General features: G+C 33.8%; 1 protein-coding gene across 1 annotated transcript; it reads right to left on the bottom strand.

Moving 5' to 3' along the window:
- Positions 1-103: 103 nt before the first annotated feature.
- Positions 104-22,141, bottom strand: Smp_148220 (hypothetical protein). Its single transcript, XM_018795746.1, has 14 exons — positions 21,757-22,141; positions 21,437-21,710; positions 21,216-21,390; positions 20,863-21,129; positions 17,884-18,057; positions 16,754-16,839; positions 13,996-14,218; positions 9,606-9,815; positions 7,271-7,546; positions 6,044-6,409; positions 5,129-5,210; positions 3,593-3,706; positions 1,977-2,427; positions 104-1,032 (listed from the first exon to the last, which is right to left on the bottom strand). Exons 1-14 carry the CDS (start codon positions 22,010-22,012, stop codon positions 165-167), a joined length of 3,822 nt encoding a protein of 1,273 aa, XP_018650027.1. The 5' UTR covers positions 22,013-22,141; the 3' UTR covers positions 104-164.
- Between the last annotated feature and the right edge of the window lie 1,411 nt (positions 22,142-23,552).

Below are 23,552 nucleotides of genomic sequence, written 5' to 3' on the forward strand. Positions count from 1 at the left end.
GTCCCTACATAAGATATGCGAGAAAAATAACCCACAGAAACAACAACACTGAAGAAATAAAAAGCGAACTGTGAAACGACAGAACAAAAAAAATCCAAAATTTATGAAAATATATAATGCACAAAATAATAACTTCATGTACACTATTTTTTGAAAATTTTGTTTTAAAAAACTTGAATCAACTGAGCACCAGCACCAACAACAAGTACAAAACATTTGTTTTTATTCTCTTTTGTACATATAGATTGATTATTTATACTGGTTACAGATAAACTATGAGGCTCACCTAAACCGCATAATAGAAAATATTTCATTGGATTTAACTGGAAATCACAGGATGAAATTTTATTTAGACACCAAAGAATTAATCGTTGATCTGAAGCCAAACTTAGGAAATAATATAAAAACTCGTTCGTCAATTCTAAATTAGGACATGTAGCAATTTTCACAACACTACTGAAATGTCTTACACACGAAGCGGACCACTGAGGATATGTTACATCAGACTTTGACGAATGACGGATATTCAAGGGAACCTGTGCAATACGAATACTACCATCATCCCCACCAACCACAATAATCGTTGAGATTGTGTTAGTGTCAGATAAAGTAACCTCTATTATCGGCGAAGTTATACAATTAAAAGCCAATTGGTTTTGTATATGAAACGGTGGAATTGGTTGACAGTTCAACATCCAATGATAGGCAGAATCTAGACGAAGACCAAATATTCCATCAATATCGTTGTCTTGGTGATGAATATATGGTTCACTGGTACATTGGTTGTTATCAGCAAAACCAGAACCTCTCACAGGACACCATGGTATAATCCATCCATGTAATTCCCCACGAGAATTCGAAATAGCAAAAGAAATCTGACAGGAATTGATTTGCAAAAGTTTTAAATCTAAACAACAACTGATGTAATTGTCTGATTTGTTAGTTGGTAATATCGTTGGATTGATTCTTTCGATTTCTGAGAATTTCGGATATTCCGTATTATTTCCAGATGATGGTTGAACATGAATCAAGCTGAGGAAAATAATAACACAAAAGAAGTAGTTTGGATGGGAGTTTTATACAATGTAACCAAAATGTGTTTTTTAACAAGAAATCTAGAATGTTTACGGTACAGCGATTATTGATTTTTGTGACGACAATATAACTGTAAATAACTGCATATTATACGATATCAAACAGATATTTGACAACTGAGGGACTAATTGCGTTAAGTGCCTGACGTCATGTTAACAAACTTTGGATGCCTTTTATTTTAAAATATGTCGGAATGAAAAAATCATATCGGTAGTCAGAGTTATATGCTAGTGGTTTGAAAGAATCCTAGTATACTCATAATTACGGATCATTTCTGATAGCTTTTACAAATATGGAATTAGAAAAACTCAACTTTCAAATGGCTTAGCAGAGCAAGAGTTATTACTTACTAGTAACAGTATATAGTTCTGCTCGTAGAAATAGTGATTAGGGTAGAGTATTAGCTGTCAGCACGTAAAGAATCTCCTCTTTATCTATGCTCTAATAGTATTGCTGAAAATCTTTCAAACTATAGTCAACTATACAAACTTGAAAACTCAATCAACAATTTACTTTTACTGTATCGAAACTTGGTAAAAGCTTTCATGAAATATCAAAGGCTATTTGCAGAGAAAACACGTTGAATAAAACGGCTATTTTCATGTAGGTCAAGAGTTTCAGTAAAGCTAGTCATTCTGCAAAGATAATACAAGGTCAGTGTGACTGTCAACCTCCTGTTATGCTGAAAACATTCCAGAATATTTTAAATCACAAAAATGGTGCTGTACTAAGCGTATTGTAAAAAATGTGGAGTACTTTGACAGAAATTAAGATTGGTTTACCGTAAACGTTGTAGAATGAAGTTTTTATAACCGTAGCTCGTGTATCCATTGGTCAGAGTGTGTGTCAAAACCAGAAGAGAAAAACATTAAATCACTTACCGTACATATCCATCTGAACAGCCTGCAATAACTAGTATATTATCATCTAATTGATCTTCTTGTCTAGGAACTTGGACACAATCTAAAGCCATTACACGTATGTCACTTGATACAATCACATTTTCAAGTTTAGCAGTTTTCAAATCATCATCATGATCACTACCATTATCCTGTTTAATAGTATCGTGATCATCAGAAACATTATCAACTCGATAGTATTCATTATGTCGAATTTTCTTGGAACCTAAGAAGCCTGCTACTAATGCAGGTTCATTCGATGATACTAAACGCCACAAACAAATCTGCCCACGACCACCAGCACTCAGTACGTAGCGTTTAGAAACAGTTTCTTGGTTTGAATTTATATTATGAATAAGGATATAAGGTGTATTTACGCAACGAACACTTGATATATGACCACGATGATGTTGTGGGAAACTGGAAATCGGTTCTGTGTCGGAAATAACATAACAAAAAGAAACGATGTGACGTTAAAAGATGTCGTTTTAGTTGACTATATAAAAGTACTAAAAAATGAAAGGAAACATTATTTAAGTTTAACATTTTATGTTTATAAAGATGCAAAATAAAGATTATCACCATCATTTAAGTTACACCGACTTGGAGTTACTGCTGATTACTTAAGTGATCATTAGCTACATTAATCATTGGTCTTATTCTAAATAAATCGTATACAATTAACCTGTTTTGTCTGCCAAATTCTACAGTTGCTTTTTACTAACTCTGATACCATTTGTTTCCTTGACTGCTCTCTATTTACCATCATGTTGACACTGATACGATGGGCATTAAGTGTGAGTGACTTATAAAACTCGTATCGTAAAGTTATTTACGTTTTAAACGACATTTTATTAATGTTCATTTTTTGTATGAAAACTTTCATTTATAGACATAGTATTCTGTTAATAGGAAAAAGCGCTCTCTTATAATCAGTTAATTTGACCTTCATAATCTGTTCATTGGAGGGTTTACATCAATAATCACTTATCATTTGAGTACAGTAACCAAACTGATTCCGGTGATCAACTGAAAAATCTCTAATCAATCATAAATGACTATTCTATCACTAGCAAATATAAAATATACCAAGTTGAAGTAGTAAACATTTCCATTGTATCTATTTACACCACTAAAGAGTTGACTTGGACAAATATGAATAGACAATAATGGTGAGAGTAGAAGCTCCAAGCCTTGATAATCAACATTGTGACGTCATGGTTTCAATAGATAACGTTATGAGGTTGAGTATATTATATTTCACATCTGACAAGTGTCCGTATACATTGCAATTTGAAAAATCAAGTAATGTCTACAGCCCTCCCACTATAATTATGACTTGAAAGTGACCACTCAATATTAACATTACATAACGTATTATTGTGAGATAACAAGAGATATAAAACAAAGCATTATAACCTTGTTGTGATATCAGAGAAAAATCAATATTTACTAGGAAAAAAGTGAACTACAATATAACGTATGATAATTTATCATCACTAGGTTACCTCGCCTAATATGATGAAAGTATTATTTAATTATTTGAGTAAAAAAGTAATGTGAATGAAAAAGAGGTCGACAGAGAATTATTTATCTACCATTTATACATGGATCAGTGCTCATCATTGGTAACGATATCTTCCAACTCGATATCAAAGTATCTTCTCCTCCAGCGAAACAATATAATTCAATTTGTTGATCATTTGAATTACCTTAACGTACAAAAACAACAACCAAATATAAACATATTACCAAACGGAGATTTTGTATCATTTGTGTTAAAGAGAAAACATATAAGTCAGTAATTTAGTTATAATTGTTAATTGAGTCAGCTTAACTTAGTGATACTGTAAATAGTGTATATGGATTAGGTTACTTATTAATTTATGTGAAGCACTGGCTGGTCCAATATATATTCTAATTTGACCATTGATCAGATAATTAAATGATGTATAACGCAGTGTGACTTCGGTACAGTTTTTGATTTATTTAAGGTGTATGGTAAATGCTTATCTGCAGTCTTGCCTTCCCCTTTGTATCAAGTCAGATCAGTTCTTGTTCAATTATAGCATGTAGTAAGGATTCAATTTTCTTGAAGTTATAACAAGTAGCCATACTAATGTACTGTCAGGGTAAAACAATTTGAATGTTACATTTTGTGGGAAGAAAAGTGATATACAAATTATTGATTAGCGGAAGGAATTAGAAAAGTCACTGGTTGAAAACTTAAAGTAATTTTAAAAAAACAATGATTATTCGGAAACGTACAACTTGATAAACGCATCACAAGACAGCAAGCCAACAATAATCATAATCTCTGTGAAGAAATTTTAAAAACAGACAATAATACTACTTAGGAAGTAGGCAAATTTGAAAGTAAGGAATTTATTTTCATCTTTTTCCTCCTACGTAACTACATTTGTATACGGTAAAATACTGTTAGAGCCATACAAGTTACAGGAAGTTGGAGAAAAAATCAACTAATTTAAAGAAACATAGGAACAATAATGAGTCCACATTTATGAGAAAACTCCTCTATTATTCAGTGAACATTTATACTCCAATTCATTCTTTATTATGTTTATAAGAGACACTGGTTAATATTCTATAACAAAAACAACCGACTCGTAACAGTGAGGCTATTCAGTCTCAACATAAAACAGATTTATTCGATTGAAATCGTATATTGAAGCATTTGTACTGTATCCGAAACTGATATCCGGTAGGACACAACTCATTCGTATAAAAATCTGTCTTAATCACTTCGAACACAGCGTATTATAACTATAATCCATAAAAAACGGTGGTTCAGCGTAGTATGCTAATTACTGAATAAAGATTGCAACTGTAACTCAGCAAGTATGTACAGATTCATCTGTTAGGTTATAAGTCATACATATCATATGAAATTATTGGGTTGATTAAACATCTGTAATTGAAGATGAGCTTAAATCCACGACTGATTGGTGACGCTACAAATTTCTGCCGCATGATAATAAGTAATAACTCATGTAACAAACTGCAGGTTCCTGATTTGTCAACTGTAATTCAAGACTACGTCAAGAGATTGTAAGACACATCAAACGACTTGTATTTAAAACAATATATTTTTTAAAGTATAGAATAAAACTAACCTTTAGGATAATTCTGAACACCAAATATGTCATCTTTATTGAGTAATAAACAAGTGTTAATTGTTTGACCATGAAGAGATGACTGAAATACATTTTTAAAAGGTTTTTGAGAACATAAGACAATTAGAAAAATGTAAACAAGTGATGATAGCAAGCAGTAGCCACTTTATTAAGGTTATGAAAAAAAACCAGTGCTAGTCGTTTCTTCGATAAAGCTTAAATATAGGCTTACTAATAAACTTCCAAGAATATTTACTGTAAAAAGATTCAGGAGACTATTTGAGTGTTTAGATTAAAGTAAGTACAGTTGAATTTGAATTTCCAACATAATGGTTGAGAGACGAAGTATATAAACTATTAATTCTGAATTGTAAAATCACAGAGTATTGACTTTCAGGTAAACTGAGATCTAAACTTTTATAATCCAGAAAATACCGAAACCCGAAGGGATGAAAAACCAATGAAGCTATACTTTAAGCTTAGTTTCAGTACATTTCTACGATTGTAGGTGATTTACCAAGTACAGGTTAATATTGTCACCTTTTAGCTACACTATTTATGTCAGATTTAGCGATATAACGCAGCTTCCAAGACTGAATAACGAAGGGTGAAGTTGAAATCCGCAATCTATTGGTTGGAAGTCGAATTATATATACTGTTAAAAAGAACCATGGAGTCCCGAAAACTATCAAAATGTATCAAAATTACCTATAATTTGTATGATTAGTGAATTAGATTAGAAAATAAATCTATCGGTTACTGACATCAGCGGAACAATTTCTAACCCTGTTCAAGGAATGTCATATGAACAGAACCAATTTTGGGTAAACCATTTAATACGGAAAGAAGCTTAAAAAACAAATTCTTTGTTCAGAGTACAAGTGTAAACGTGAAAACACATAATAACAAACTTACATTTAAATAAATAGGTTCGAAATTACAATTATTTGATAATATACAATTATGCGGGTCTGACTGAATTACAACTTTGCCTTTATTGATACTTGCAAAGACAGGATACGATGAACTGCTCTCCATTTCGATAGACTCACTATTATCAACAACAATGCCAGCATTGTAACTATAAGTGTCATTTTCACAATTACCCAGTTTATTTGTTTTTATAGTATCACTGGGCAAAAACCAATCCCAGTAATGATTACCACCACCACAATCGACAATGAAACAACCGTCCTGACGTACTGGACAGGTAAACGACCAATCCAATTGGTTAGCTGCTTGTAAACACTTGTGATTTAGTGAGATAGCTTTGAAGTACTTCTGTATTATAAAATATAAATACGAGAGAAAGCATAGACGAAGTGCTTTTAATGAGTTAATTACCAAAAGATAAATAAGCGTTTTTAATGAGATAAAGAATACTTGTGACACAAGTGCAGGATTTTGATGGCGTTTGATCCAATCGTGGACGCTATAAGTGTAATTGTTGTACAAGCTCAAAAAAACAAGGGTAAAACAAAATAAGTCTAACATTATTTATAAATTAAATTGATACAATGTTAAGAAGCTCTAAGTCAGAAAAAGTGGTAGCCCTATTCGGATTCGTCTGTACCGAGCACCGGTTAACTGTAAGTGAACACGAGTTCAACGTGATGAACAGAAACAAAGTGAAGATTTGAGTCTGTAATGAGATGGATTGACAAATAAAGTATAACCTAACAAAATGTTGAATGTTTATTCTATGAATACATGAATATAACCGTACTAAATTAGCAATTATATAGATGAATTTCAATAATTGAATGTTCCTAGATTAAGTTACCAACCAATAATAATATTAACCAAACCAGACTAGAATAGACAATCTACCCAATGCTCAATTTATTCGAAGTTATCAAGTCAAACCTTGGTAATGATACCTACTTTGACTTGGTTTTTTTAAGTTATGTATCTTCGCTAATTAACCAGATCTTAGTATTCATTCATAGGTAATATATATAAATTTGATAGAAGCCAGTAATTTAGTACCTAAGAGTGTAAAACGTAATTCTATGGTGAAGTCGTAAATTAAACCGTCTTAATACAGAGATTTTAATCAGTTATATTAAAGAGCAAACTGTAAAAGGGATAAACTTTTAAGTATTTACATAACAAAACAACAGAAACTAATAATATCCTTACAGATTGAAACCCTAAAGCATAAATTCGATTATCAATTGACAGATACAATTTCTCAATCCATGTTAAATGATCAGATCTTAAGATTGTTGCCAAAAGATTTAATGAACCATTTGATTGGATGGACCAGTATTTAACATCACCGTATGTTCGACCACACGATAATAGATGACAATCTGACTGTCCTTTTATCACAAGCATCGATGTACACCCACCAGATTGATGACATGATTTCAAAAACCATACGGGTGAATACACTTTAGTATCTTCAATTAAAAACTGGATAAACAAAAGAGAGATGAGAAAATACTTATTTATTGATTAAATGGTAATAATCATGAGCGAAATGAAACAAAAGTGTAGATGAAATCAAAACATAAGGGTTACTGGAATGAACGTATGAGTATGTAACAAAAGTACTTCTAAAATACAGTATTTCTATATATGTAAGCAAAATACTTTGGATCCTTTCGCCAGACACTATCAGCAACAACCTACTGTAGGAGAGAATAAACCAGATTCCAGCGGAGGGACAAATCAGGAAGAATCGCTGAAAGTGGATAGGACACACATTGAGGAAAGCACCCAACTGCGTCACAAGGTAAGCCCTCACATGGAATCCTCAAAGTCAAAGGAGAAGAGGAAGACCAAAGAACACATTACGCCGAGAAATGGAGACAGGCATGAGAAGAATGAACAACAATTGGATAGAACTAGAAAGGAAGGCCCAGGACAGATTGGGTTGGAGAATGCTGGTCGGCGGTCAATGCTCCATTGGAAGTAACAGGCAGTAAGTAAGTATATATGAAAATGTCCATATATATTTTTCCACAGAATAAATATAATTAACAAAGATATTTGTAGAAACTCAAACTTAAGAAGTTTGTAAGTGATAAAGAAAGCCTCTATGAACTAGGCTAGTTAAGGAAGTCTGGATCATCTTTATCCTGTGTTCACTTAGTAGCAAACAACATCATACTGTCAAATCCCTAGTGCTGAAAAAATTTTATCAGCCCAGCTGTATTGTGGCCGCTAGTTTGGATGACTCGACAATATGGTGTATTGCTTCAATGTTACTTGATTAAAAGTGATCACCCAGACGTCCAAGAACTAGGCTTTGCATAAGTTTGCACTCGTAGGGGAGGTATATCTATTATCTTGAGGGGAATGACGCACTCTTCATATTATTCAAACTCATGCCACTCAGTGTTTTGTGGAATGTTTATTCCAAGCTAATGGAAAATAGCGATTGACGTCTTACTATACATGGAGAAGTATCAATAAAGCATATTAAGTTACCACAATTATATTCTACGTTTTGTAGAATTACATAAGTTGAACTGAGTACCTTGCCTAGTGTACACGGTTATTAATGAATACAAGTGATGTTTGATAGTCGAAAAGGATAATTTTAATAAAGATTTTACATGGGAATGTTTAAATCTAATAGAAATCACGTTTCAACGTCAGAAGTACATTTTTCTTACGCTAGAACACCAGGCAAAATTTATAATGACGATAAAAAAGTTAGTATCTGTCACTTTACTAATGTCTACGATGAAGAGTTTCATGCATTTTTGTGGTGTTAAACTCTTTGAGTTGGATAGTTTAATTTCGAAGTTTTCATCTATTAGGTTAATGAATTACAATTTGCACCAATGACTAGTTGTTGTAATTGTTTCCACTAATCTCGTCGTTACATTCAGAGGCTAAACTGCTCAATCTCTGGTGCTGTAGTGAACAGAAACTCCAGTACGGTAAGTCAATTTATTGTTTAACGCAAAATTACACAGTGCCTTTGTAAAATGTGAAAAGCATACATTAGGTACATCATTTGCACATCTTCCTTTAGTTGTCCTTTTTATACACTCTATTATTCTTCCAATCGTTGTTATTCCGATTGTTCTCCGTTTTCCTTCTTATTCTCTTTAATTCAATCTTCTGCTGACAAGCATCCCAACTCCTATTCCTGCTACATATCACTTATATCTGTCCACATAAAAAGCGCACATCACAATGGTATATTAGATACTTTAACAGAATCATTCACCCCTTTATAATTCTCTGGGACTTGAATTACAATATTCTTTCATAAATAGTTTATCATTCTTTCTCTAACTATATTCTAAATCTTGGGTCCTTTTAATATCAGAGATACTAGAACTATTGTGATTCTTATAGTATCTATTTAATCACACTGACTTGATATGGATATTGGAGGTAATCTACATTTATTTGGTCAGATTCTATGTTAATTACGATTGACTGCTACTTTAACAAATATTTTGATATTAAGTTTATTTACATATTGGTAAAATCAATAAAAAAGCACACTTACATTTACAACGTAAGAATAAATTCCACCATCACGAGTACCAGTCACAAGAATTTGTTCATCATTCATTTCAATGTTATTAAAATGAACAGGAATGAGTTCAGATGCTGTATTTAACCATTTCATATTTTTTAAACTATTTGATCCTTTAAGAATAGTGAATATTTTACCAAATGAAAGAGTATTTTCAACTATTAATAAAGGTATAATTAACTTTAAAATAAGGGGAAAAATAAAACAACACGGGACAAATTAACTTCATGAATTGAATTCCAAAAAAAAAACTTTTATAGACACAATTAAGTTACTCATTAGTAATAGCGAAAAAAAAGACTACAATTAGTCAGCTAGGTATTGCTTGATGTAAAGCAGAAAATTATTTAAAAATGTATTTAGAAACTTCTTTAACTTGTTATTAATTTCATAATAAATAGTATGGAATCCTACTTATCATTGTTTAATCATATTATCCATAGCTCTCGTACAATAAGATAAATCAACAATGTAAATGATTAAAATGAATAAAATAAGAAATGATATATTATGTCTATTTTACCTTTAAAAAACTGTGAGTAATTCCCCGGTGAATGAACAATAAATCTGATCTAGTTTAACCCCTAGTTCGATCATAATGGGTGAGGTAGTAGAATGCACTGATTGCATTCACTTATCTGAGAAGTCTCACCAACCCTGATAGGTTGGTGGTAGATAAAGTCTCGGCTTCGACTCGAAAATCTACCATGGTTTTTGCAAACTTTCGTCTATCTATTACAGGTCAAATATAGTGGGTAGAAATCTGTTTTATTTTACTATATGATCGTAAAATGTGGCCTTTAAAAGTACGAAGCATTCGAAAGTTATTAGTATGTGATATCTTTAAAGCATTCTTCGAGTATGGTGAAACAACTAAGTGAGTAGTGCAGAAGTTAGACGACAGGTACTAGGTTAAAAAAGCAAATTAGATTATGAAACTGGATAAGTTTAAAACGTGGGGTAGAGACATTTTTGACTTAAGTTTTCATGTAGTAAAAATGATGAAGAAGTGCAATAAACAGCAAAATATCCATATACCAAAAATCTTATTTTGGGGTGACTAACAACCCTAAGTCACACTTTATTTGCATGGCTGATGACCCTGCCTGTTATGATGACCAAATCAAAGTATATTGGCTGGAACAAATGTTTCTTGAGAACCTACTATTCGAAGCAGACCAGTTAGAGAGTGATAAAACTAAAGCAACGAATCTAATGATCGATAGCGAAATTGTACTGTTAACTATACTTTTATGAGGTGCTAAACGTGTTTCCCATAGATGATCATCATCTCTAGAGATATTGCCTTCTTATAAACGGAAAGGACTGTTAAGAGGTCGGCCTTAAAGCCAGCACATACTCACTAAACACACGGATTTTGAGGTGGACGTAACATCACTAACATTTTCTCTAAAATTTAAGTAGATTAAAAATTTCATACGAAATAGTTGAATATCGCCTCCAACATATGCGCCATTTTTTGTATCTTAACATATACACTGACTCCCAATACATATCCTAATCATCAATTTCTTTCTCCTTCACACCTTGACAAAGAGAAATAGAAAATTGAATTCAACAAATGGATCCTTACACACATAAAAAAAGGGTTGAATTTTTATAACAACCAACTGGGATTGTTTACACCCACTGCAAAATTAAAATTTCACCTTCTCTGGAAGTTGGGTTACGATAATCATTAAAATATTTAAAACTAAATTTCAAATATAGTGATAAATCTAAAGTCACTAAGTAATTTATTATGTTTATTGGTGTATGCTACTTATGTCTGTCGATATAAATAGTATGTAACATCAATCGGAAGTGAAAAACCTGGTAACAGCAGGTTAAGAAGATAGAGTTGAAGAGAATAGAAAAGGGGAATAGAAAGGAACTGTGAACTGGGAGAATCAAACAGAATGTGAAAGACAATTAACAAGAGATTTGCAAATGTAGTATTCAGTGTATGGTTCTCGTTCACAACATATCTATTCAACAATTCACTAATACATATATAATGTACTTATTGTAGTAAATCAATCAATTTGATTAGTTAAAACATGAAAGTATGGAGAAAATGGTAATTGCTTTTTCACCGAATATTATTTACAATGGAAAGTGAAGATATTTTAAAGGAAATAAACACAAACTTACAGAATCACCGTTTGTTAGTCCAATTATTATATATGATGAACTGATCCATATGATTTTCATGATTTTATCGTTTATATTAACGATATCTAACCATTCCATAAAAGGTGAATCTGTTTTCGCAATGAAAAGAAACGAAAAAATTATGGGAGAAAATTATATACAACTTATTCAATGAAAGTGTGGTCGTTATGTATTTGCCACGAGATATGATGGGCCAGGGTTCGTTCCTAGGTCGAGCCATGGGAGCGCACTGGTGAAGAGTTTCATATTAGAAAGAATTTATTTATTTATTTATTTGTTATATCCCCCGGTGAATTACGAATGGTAACTTTTAGGTCTATTTATGGATCAATGTAATATGCCTATTTCCTATTGTACAATTATTACGTAACTGAACTATTCATATTCGTATTTCTCTTATCATTAGCTTTATTTTGACCTTGATTTATTATCATACGATTCTTGAGTTATAATCAGTTTATTGATTACTTTGGTTTGTATAAAAACCCAGTGTGTTTGTAAATAATGATTCATACCACTGAGGCTGTTATTGGTGTTTTGGACTTAACTGGCTGGGCTAAGCAGATCGCAGGGCCGATACGTACTCTAGACTGCTCGTACGGCTTCGTGTCACTGTTCCAATCGATAATTCGCTGCTCCCTGATTGGCGGTCTTATCGCGTCATACATCAACTAGTCATTCACTCGACCACAAGATATGACATTATTTAAACACATAAGAATTGATACAAGGAGGCACCGAATACATATGCGCCATACAAATTATTCGATATGTGTGAGGGCTGGAATACTGGCCGACGGCGCCCAAACCGAAGCAGGACTAGGGAGAAACGGATGTTTAGTGCTCCCTGGTTATCAATGGTATCCCAAGTAAGACCAAGCTTTAAGGAATACAACTGACGTAGGTATGATATTTTAAGAAATATTAAAAATAAAGAATGTTTATAGCGGTGTGAAATTTAAACATAATTTAAGATGTAAAGCTATGGTAGTTTACCACTTAAAATTGTTGATCCGTATGTAAAGTGTTCAGACAATGTTATTCTGGTGAACTTCCAGTAAACTTCCACTGATAGGGTCAATGAAGTGCGTTTTAGCACTTTTCAAAAGGATAAATGTAAAATGTTGGGAATGATGCCCTTTTATAGACGTAAATCCACAAATAACTTAATGTCGAAGACAAAAGCTTCTTTACAGAAGTAATTCTGGGAAGAACCTATCCTTAATATATTTAGACTGATCACAATAACTGATTAGTAACGGGGAAGATGAGAACATTGACTACTTGACTCTAAATAAAATCCTATTTTTAAGTTTCAAAATTCATAGTCAACTGATACCCAATCTAAGCTACGGAAAGAAAGTGAAAATCAATCATGATCCAAGTTTTTGTGAGGATCTTTAATTAGCTATTCACTACTCATCGGATATTAAACGTGAACATACCACCCTCCAAAATAACTTATTCCTCAGACCCTAACAGGCACTGAGACATTTTTTCTATGTGTTTGAATTCAAAACGGTGGAGATTTGTAGCTCAAATGTATTTTGATGGAGCTTTGTTCTTTGAGTGCCTGAATTTAAAGGAAGGTCAAACAACTATATGACTTTCCTATGAGGTATTTCATTTGAAATTGTGTGAGGGTCCTATTAATAATTTTCATTGGAAGTGATGTCAACTACTAGCGTCTATTCAACTTCTTTTATGGAAGAAATTCCAATCGCTCTCAACTTTTCAGAAAATAATCACTAACTCAAAGATCGTTTGATTCCTCCTAAAATATTAAGGTCATACATATTCCTATTGTTTAAATATTTCGAACAGTTGTTCACTTTCAAACTAGTTCGTCTCATTTGTTGCTGAAACGTTAAGACAAGAAAACAAAGGTCGATGTTTTTTGGATGGAAAATGTGACTCCCAAACAAAATGAAGGTTTTTGCACAAGCGATTTACACTAAAATTGTTTTACGAGGTTTATAGATGTTATTAAAGTATAATTCCAAGGTTCTAAGCTTGAGAATAAGCCAATTATTCAAAATGTACTCATAATCATCAAAATTCATTGCGATTATCATTTGAAAATACAGATTATCAAGGCGCCATAAAGTAACACGATAAGATTGGGGGGTATTCGTACGGCATATCACATAACCGAAAAGCAATACTTACCTTCAAGTAACTTGACCAGTAAAAGATAGCCAGATATATTCCAGATTATCACGTAGGATCGATCCGGACTTGTACAACACGTCAAGTAGCCGCCTAAAAACGAGACCGCAGAGCCATTAGGTTTTGCCGGAAATTCTCCAAACTTTAGTACAGCATTTGCATCTTCAAAAATTCGATGAATCTTAGGATATACTTTTCGAACGATTGGGTCAGTTAAATAGAAATATGTATAGATAAGCCTGTGAAAAGTATCAAATAATCCTAAGATGATTCCAACTATTTGAACATATAGTATATCGAAATAAGAAAATGCAGAAAAACATCACATATAGTTTGCATAACGAAGAAAAGGCTACATATTACTTCATAATTAGTTGTTTAAATGAGGCTAAATTAAAGTCTCTCCAAATATATCATTTTGGAAATGATGTCCTGGTACTGCCGAGAGTGGGGAGAGTCAGCTCTCCCTCTCGAAATGCTCTCACATGGACACGCGTATATAGCCTCTAACAGGGAAGTCCTACTCACTGCCTTCTCGTGGCATTACTTCTGTTTACGAAATTGACAGGACGAAAAGCGAATGTTCGGCGCTTTAGCCTGGTTGGTGGATACGGATAGTTCATCTAGGAGAGTTGGAAAACCCTGATCCCAAACCAATGGTGCACATAGGCTCCAGGATCCTAAAGAAACAAATGGAGTATGAACCAATCGTTGGTCACCGGCTACCATGGGATTGCATCTCCTTACGATGCTCCACTTCCTTGTGGACCAGGCCCCTAGGTCAAAGGCTCGAGGTGTGGCCCCCTAAGAAAACCACCTGTTTTGGTTCGGACACCCGGTCAGTATCACAGTCCTCATACAAATCAAATGAGATTTGTGTGGCGCATATATATCTGGTGCCCCTTTGTACCAATATTTATGTGTTTAAATAAATAAAAAAAATAAAGTAAAATGGTAATAATTACAAATCCTAATGAAAAGTTAGGACGTTTGGATATGTTAAACATAATGATGAGCACAGATGTAGGTGGTTGATCTTACCGAAAAAACTGACTTAGTTAAAAGTGAAATTGTTCATCAATAGATATGGGTCTAATTATTCACAGGATTACATGTTTACTGTGGAACAGTATCAACAATTTTCAATGGTAATGGTTGCGGTGTTAAAAACTACGTAATATTCTTCAAAACCCCTAAAATGTATATTTTAATGTTAACAGTAAACAAAAACAGAAAGGGAGTAAACGAAAATCACAAATAGCCCGTCGTATGCTCTTGTGGCGTTCTCGTGACTTTCCGGTTGCCTGATCTGTCAAGGGCGATTGGAAAGTGCACGACGCTATCGCTGTGCTAAGTTCAGAAAGAATAGTATGCTCTATGCATGCAAATCCGTCCCGCTATTGTTTTTATTATTGTCTCTATAGTTCTTACACTTACTCAGATCTCTTTTCTTTGGTATCCTGAGATATCCTTCTTTCCAATCTGTCGGTAGAAGTTTTTTTCTCCAAATCTTCCTAAATAGAACGTCGAGCATGTTTGCAATTACTTTTATGCCTGACTTTAGTGCTTCGGTTGGTATATTGTCTGATCCTGCTGCTTTCCAACTCTTGATTTGTCTGATGGCCATACTTATTACTTCGATCGTGGGAGTAACATCTTGAAGTGGCTTAGCTTCGTTAATCAATCAACTTGATAACCGTTATATAAATCCCAAGGGTGTTTCAAATCAGAAGGCAATAAGAAGCAGAGATTACAGTTTTTAATAACGGACAGGACAGATAACAAACTTATAAGCGCATCGAGCGAATTTGGAGCAGAAACGCGAATGTGTGTGTGTGTGCGAGCGAATACAGAGGTAAATTTATAGTCCAATAGAATCAAGGCGCAGCTAGACAAGGCAAAGGCTAACAATAGAATTCGAGTATATACATACATGGGGGAGAGAATAACTCATCGAGCAATATTTAAGCGATTAACATTTCAGCTAGAGAGAGATACGTGCGTAGGTTGTCATCTGATCAAGCGTACATGTTTAGACAGATATGCCAGTGATCATAATGGTACAAAGAAATATGAGACTTCTTACTGTTCAAATAACATTGTCTGTTAAGTGAGTTAATAGAAGCGCTTAACCAAAATTAACCATAATCGAAATTGATTGTAAGAGAGCTGCTATAATCTATAGGAAGGTCTTTAGATGCTGCTTCGATTATTGTTTTGCCTACTTTGTCCTTGACTGGTCTCTCGGGTTTACTATATTTCTCTGACAGTTTCTTCGCTGTATCATAAAGTTGTTTCATATTTCCTTTTCTTTCAGCATCTTCCTCTGTCGTTGCTAGGTCTTCCACGTATTTCTACTAGTCAGCCCTAATGTTCTTGTTCACTTTCTTGTTTGCTTCTATGTATTCCGTTTAAGCCTTGACTTCCTCTGTTCTTGTTCTTCCTTTCTTAAATCGTGCCCAATTTCCTTTGGATTGTATAAAATATACCTTGCTGATAAATGTCAACCTGTACTGAAACGTACGTTAATGGCTTCCTGTCGACTTCTTCCATACACCTAGCATGAAAATAAGTTTCTAAAATACGAATCAAATTTAAGCAAAGGAAAACTATGAAAGGGGTGGCTGTGAGTAGCACCACCTTTATTTCTCAAAACTAATAAAACTATGGCATTCTATGGTAACTGCAAGTGAAACTGAAGTGTTTCTCTTGCACACAACCAATAAGTTACTCCATTCAGATAATCAAAAAATGAAAACTCATTGGTAACCCACCCCAAATTTGTTAAGTAGAACAGACGACCACATGAACCAAAAAATAGAACACGTGCAAAGTCTTTTTCTTTGAAGTTGATAGAGATCTAGAAAAACAAATGTCGACAGAAACAAACCATGAACCTACTTGATGTATTTTGGCAGTACAATAAGTTAGTGATCAGCAACGTAGAACCTGGCGTGCATATATGAATCAGTTCAAATTCTCAAATCGATTGGATTTGGTTGTGTAAGACCCACAACCCTAAATTATGTAGCACTATAGTTTTTCCTAGTTTTACCTTGTCTGTACAGACAAAAAACTTAGTTGCCACGCCTTATCAGTAAAAGTGAGGAAATGACCCAATAGCTTCCATTACTATTGTACTGGTTCAGTTTTATGGAATAAGCTTTTTATGCCTGCTCTGTAAAATTTCTGATGGAAAAGTTCTACATATCCTTAAAGATTAGAATAGTTTGTAAAATGAGAGTATTCTTCTAGAAAAGAAGTAGGATAAAAGAAATATGTTAAGTCCATTAATCATAGTACTGAGTTCAACTCTACGTAGGGTTATGGGAATGTGTATTCTATCAAATTAGTTGGACTATACACCCAGCTAAGGCCACAGCTCATACATCGTTGCAGGGATTAGATGAACAAATTATATGTATATATATCCATGATCTCCGTACATTAAGATTCGATTTCGGTAAACCTTCCTACACATTGAAGCATTTTTATTCGAACAGTGTCTGGTCGATGATTAAGAAGGCATATTTTAAACTGGACCGAATTTGAGGAACATAGTAATCGCCGAATTCAATCTAAGATTGCTTAATATTAAATACACAGATAACAATTTACATGTTTAATACTGTTATAAGTTACAATGAGCACATACCCGTATAAGGATACTAATACTAACTTTGTTGCCCAGATTACACTATATGGAATGAGTCTGAACCTCTGAAGCACAATGCTGTTCGTAAATATATCACAATTCAGCAATAATATGGAAAATATGTTATAAAGCCTATTAAAAACTAGAAGAAAAAGATAGACACATTTAAACCCCTATTGTTCTATATAAATTGTTTCTTAAACAAGAATACGTGAATCAGTAGTGCATTGCCGTACAAAACAGCATTACCTGCTGGGAACACGGAGACATTATCTTCTTTTCATGTGAATTCATCATCGACTCTTTAGTGTTATTCATAGTAAGTGCATGGCATGGTAATATTATACATTCAGATTCATCACAATTATTACGATAGTTTTTAAGCTCACGAATACATATGGCACCATCATTCCCACCAGTTGCCTGAAGAAAAAAATAAGAGGACCGGACTAATTCAGGAGAATTAATTGTAATGTTCAATGTAGTGAAGAAACCAAAAACTTTTCTAAAGATTTAATCATAAAGTGACTAATAATAAATCATAGCACTACAACATATCAGAACATATGAATATGCATAAAAAAGCTTCACCCTTAAATTCACAAAAGCTAAACCTATTAAATTATAAAAATTACGACATCGTCTGGCTAATGAAATATATGCATCTTTAAAAACTAAAAAGTAATTGGAATTTTAAGACTGGGTAACGAAGTATGTGTTCATGGCACTAAACTACACTTTTTGTTTGAGAACAAACAAAGCTATCTAATTGACAAAAAAAATAGATGCAGTACGTTTCGACCTTGTAAATAAATGGTCAAACTCTAAAGAGAAATTCAGAAATCAATGAACAAGATTTTTTAAAACTCCATTGTGGCTACATTTTGAACTTGAAGAAGTTGTACATTCTAGTGTATGGTACAATTAAGAATAAAAAATATAAGCAAACTTTTACGCACGCATTAATATGAAGCCACAAAAAGCACATCACATCAATGTAACAATTTACCAATAAGACAGACTCAGAGTTCGCTGTATTTTCGCTCCAAACGCTACAACACCAAACATTTTGTCCACGATGAATATTTCGGAAGACAGTAGGGTGCGATATTTTGTTCCATTGATAATAAACAACACGACAATCCTAAAAAGAGTACACTGATTCTTTTTAAATTCAGAATACTACATAAAATGGTTGGGAATAAATAAAAAAAACCGATCATATAAACAACTGTATCACGATCGACTATATCGTTCCAAACGGAAATCACATATATTTCACCTAGTAACTTATGAAAATAACTGTACAAAGACTTTATTACAAAGTTTATACTACGTAGATGCAGATTTAAACCTCAAACGTATGAGCGAAAACTGAACAAGTTAAAAGCCGTTACAAAACAGTCTAAAAACTAGCCATTATCCACCTTTGCTTATAATACTTTTGCATTAGAGCAATACGCACAGTATGCACATATGCCAATAAGAGACTAATCAATAGCAGTCCTAAACATCAATGTGAAAATTCAAGTACACAATACCAAGTGAATAAGAAATATTCTTTGGGATTATATTAACCATTTAGTAAACAACCACTGAGATATTTTGAGAACATGCTAAGTATATAAAAGGCCAGTCCCAAAAATATTGATTGTAAACGTAAGTAACTGATTTATACAAATTCTGACTACTTCAAAGTATGCAAGGAAGTAAACGTACAACAGAAATATGAATGGAATTAGAAACGCAACGAAAATGGAATTCTAGCACTTCGATAGCTAAAATCATAAGCGCAGAATGTAAACTAAGAGTTAACTATAATACACAGAAAGGAAAATATGAATACCGAATCTTATTCGACATTTATATTCGTGTTTAGTATACATGATGCAAGCAAACTACAATTTAAAAAAGACTCGATTTAATAGGTTATCAAGAATGACCTCACATGTTTAGCAGCATTCAATGCTTTGATGGTAGCATCACAACAGTATACATGCAGTAAAGTCAACGAAATTACTCAAACTAAGTATCTAGTGTTATATCCAAACGAAGATTAAAGAAATCCTAACTTTCAGAACTAAGTTGTGGACTATTATATATATATATATATATATATATATATATATAATATTCCTTTTGTCATAAGCTTTTGATTCACTCATTAACTACCGGCGTATGGTTTACTACTCTTTATCCGTTGTCAGTTTTATTATTCAGTCTCCTCTATTCACAACCGACTTTTGGCTTGATTATGTATAATTGTTGTATTTTGTCTTATAGTGTTATTTGGTCTGGTCTTCTGTGTATACAAATGAACTTCTGAAATATAACAACAATGTTGAACTGGTGATCATTGGTCTTATGTCTCTTTTCATTTGAGACTAGTTAGCATTGGCTCAACCGTCAAGCATGGATTATCAGCCCTCTCGTTCTTGTTGCGTATTGGTTGCTTAAGGTTGTCTGTGTGCAGTGGTGTTAGGACGTAACAACTCTGTATGTAGACCCATGGAATGAATCATATCCTAAAATCACGAATATTAACGTTAAAAGATACCCAAAAAATATATGCATGAAACTGTAAAATCAGTAAGTTATATGTACGTTTTTAAGTGATATTTAGACTATTGTAGAGTATTTCATGATACCTATTAACTAGATAGAGGATTCAATACCTTTCTTTCATTCTATTCATAAGTTCGCAAAAACTAGAAGTCAGAAGCATCTTATGCATAATAATATAATGAGTCCAAATATTTCCAGTAATCGTCATTTGATTTGTGTATGGCTTATGATACTGACCGGGTGCCCAGACCGAAACAGGTGGTTTTCTTAGGGGACCGTACCCAGAACCCTTGACCTAAAGGTCTAATCCACAGGGCAGTGGAACGACTTAAGGGGATGCAGTCCCATGGTAGCCAGTGACCAGCAATAGGTATATATGCCATTTGTTCCTTCAGGATTCTGGAGCCCATGTGCACCAATGGTTTGGAATCACGGCTTTCCAAAATTAAAAATAGCATTCTATCATCAACAGTAAGCAAGTTATTTAGCTATTGAAGACGAGCTATTTCAATTTTTACGAAAACTCATGGAGCAAAGAAGTGCGATCATTGTAAAACACAAATAAGCCATATTTTAAAAGTTGTTTAGTAATCGAGTAGTGTATGACTCGAAATTAAATAGAACAAATCATTTAAAATATTATACAGGATTGCGAATACTTACTTCGCCAGTGGCTACTACTCCCCAATCACCGACACGAACACACCATATCCTAGACTCAAATATTACACTAACGTCGAAAATGCTGCCTGCCTTTAAATTGTACACTAATTCCCAAAAGCTGAAATCCTTCACACCTCCGTTCGAATCGGCTGGAGTCGACCAGATAGCGATGCTACGATCTTCAGCACATGAGACCAGACGGAATGACTTTTTAGACGATGACTGTTCACTGCCTAAACAACATAAATCAAGAGAAAATATCACACCCTTTTTATTAGTGACAGAATCGTGAGATTCAACGAAGCTTTGGGAACTTCACTGTACAATAATCGAGTATACACCATGCACCTTACCTTTTGAGCGCACAGACTTAAGCTCGGAGCCGTAGATTGTGTAACATTATCGTTTGGAATTTTAAAGATGTGAATATTTCCAAAAGTAGATCCACAAAATACTATAGTTTTATCAACTGGTGGAGACAGTAATGAAGAGGCTGGAGATGAAAACTGAAGTATATGACCTGTGTAACTAATATTAACATAAGAATAGTCCCAAGAAATTTATGACCACTCACCAAGCACTTGTTTTAAGGTTAACAGAAGTGACATCAACGTTGTCATTATTTTCATCAAAATTCCATGACAATTTGATAACTTTGAACAAACCATGACTGGTAAGAGTTTGTACGTAAAGTGATAATTCATTCGAATTAATTTTACAGTACACAGTATTGTCACAATGATAATCTTCAAATATAAGTGATAAATCGGAAGATAACAGATCGAATTCGAGGACAGTGACAAATCTATTTCCGAAAACGCACAAGAGGTGACTGTTACGTTTGGAATCTATGGTGAAATGTTGGTGTTGAGACTAGTTCAAATTAGAAAGTACCTGGCATTGTCTCTATGTTATGTATTATGACGAAACGCCTCAACAAATATTTACACAGAACTGATTTTTTGTGTACGTTGTATATGCTCAATAAGTTCGCGGAGCCTACAACCAACAAACTTTTTGAAATATGGGATAAAGCAGTAATTGGGCAATGCTGCCATTTGGTTTCCAAGCTTTTACATGTCATTTTTTCTTTAATAACTACGTCCTGTTTCCCAAAAAACCTGAAACGAGGTTGAAAAACATGTATCATAACAAAGCAGCAACAGTACTATAGCTGTAGAACAAACTGAATACATCAAAGGATTTTTCCCGTGACAACCAATTTACACCAACTAAAGAACCACCAAAAGTGTCCACGATTTGTATGTATTTTTATTCTAGTAAGTAATGAAAGGAAGCGAAATATATAGGCAAATGGAATGACAGGTAAATGATTTCTAAGTTTAGAACCTAACACTATAGGATACAAAAAATTCAGTCCCAGTTACTAACTTATTACTCTGAAGGATTTCTGAATGTGCTTGGATGAAAAAGCACTACTTTAGAAAAGTGAGTGAAAAATTCGTGAAAAATTACATCTACTTGTGATACCCCAACCAATATACAGCTGCAACTACTTATGATAAGTATGTGAATATGTGCAGACATATACAAATATACGCGATTTAGGTGCCATAAGAGCTACACCAGCATCAATAACTAGGTTCGTATTAAATGTTGTACCCAGTAGTCAGTGAAATTTTTACCTGATTGGTTTATATTTCACAAGGTCACTTGAGATTAGTTCAAAGAAGAGAAAGGAACTGGAGAAAACATTTGTGGATAGACGTTTCATGAATAATGTGCCCATGTACGAAAAAAATGACTAACCTAAGTATCAGTCAGTGAGCCATGTATATCTACAAACAGTGTACCCTTTTTCTCCTAGAATACCTTGCCGGCCAAAATCACAGAGACCGCAAGGCCACCCAGATCATTTAAACCAAGAATAGTACATTCCGCGTCATTTTTGAAATAATTCATTTTTCTCGTGGACGGGGATGAAAAGCTAGGTTCAGGGTCTTCGAGTATGTGTTAGATGCCTCCGAAGTGCTATCAAGAGGCTTGTTTTGGCAAAGAGAACGAACTTCATAGTCTGACACAAAGTTTCACTAGTTATATCCCTAGTATTCACAATTTATAATGATCACTTCAGGAGTTCTGTGTTTCTTCGTTTGATCTTCAAGTCTCCCTTTGTTACATTTAACACACTGGTGTAAACAAAGCAGTGAAAGGATGTGGATGTAAATAAATCCCGAAAATCAATAGCTCTGTAAGTGTTCGACATTGAATGCTGGCCACATTGGTTTTGATGGACTCACCTAGCTAAAGGCGCTCGGTCATGCATCCAAAACAGATCACGAGTGGAAACAACGTGCTCAACATCCCCTGCAATCGCTAGCCAGATCAGTCGGTTCTTGATATTGTAGCTGTAAATAATTCCCCAAAATCAATAGCTTTCTAAGTGTTCGACATTGGATGCTGACCACGTTGTTTAAGTGGACTTGTTTAACTGAAGTCATGCATCCGTACCAGATCACGTTTCGACTCAGCGTGGGACACTGCTCCTTACGTTTCACTAGCCAGCTTAGAGTAAACACTTCGCGATATATTGATAACGTATCAAATATATCTTTCCTACCTCTTCGCATCTGAATTCTGGTTTCATTGGGTTGGTGAAAGCTTCGTATATAGAAGGTGCTACTGGTAGCAGGTTGTAAAACCAGAATACTAGTCGTATCTTCAATATA

The sequence above is a fragment of the Schistosoma mansoni genome, chromosome 2 (assembly GCF_000237925.1).
Source record: "Schistosoma mansoni strain Puerto Rico chromosome 2, complete genome".
Classification (NCBI taxonomy): domain Eukaryota; kingdom Metazoa; phylum Platyhelminthes; class Trematoda; order Strigeidida; family Schistosomatidae; genus Schistosoma; species Schistosoma mansoni.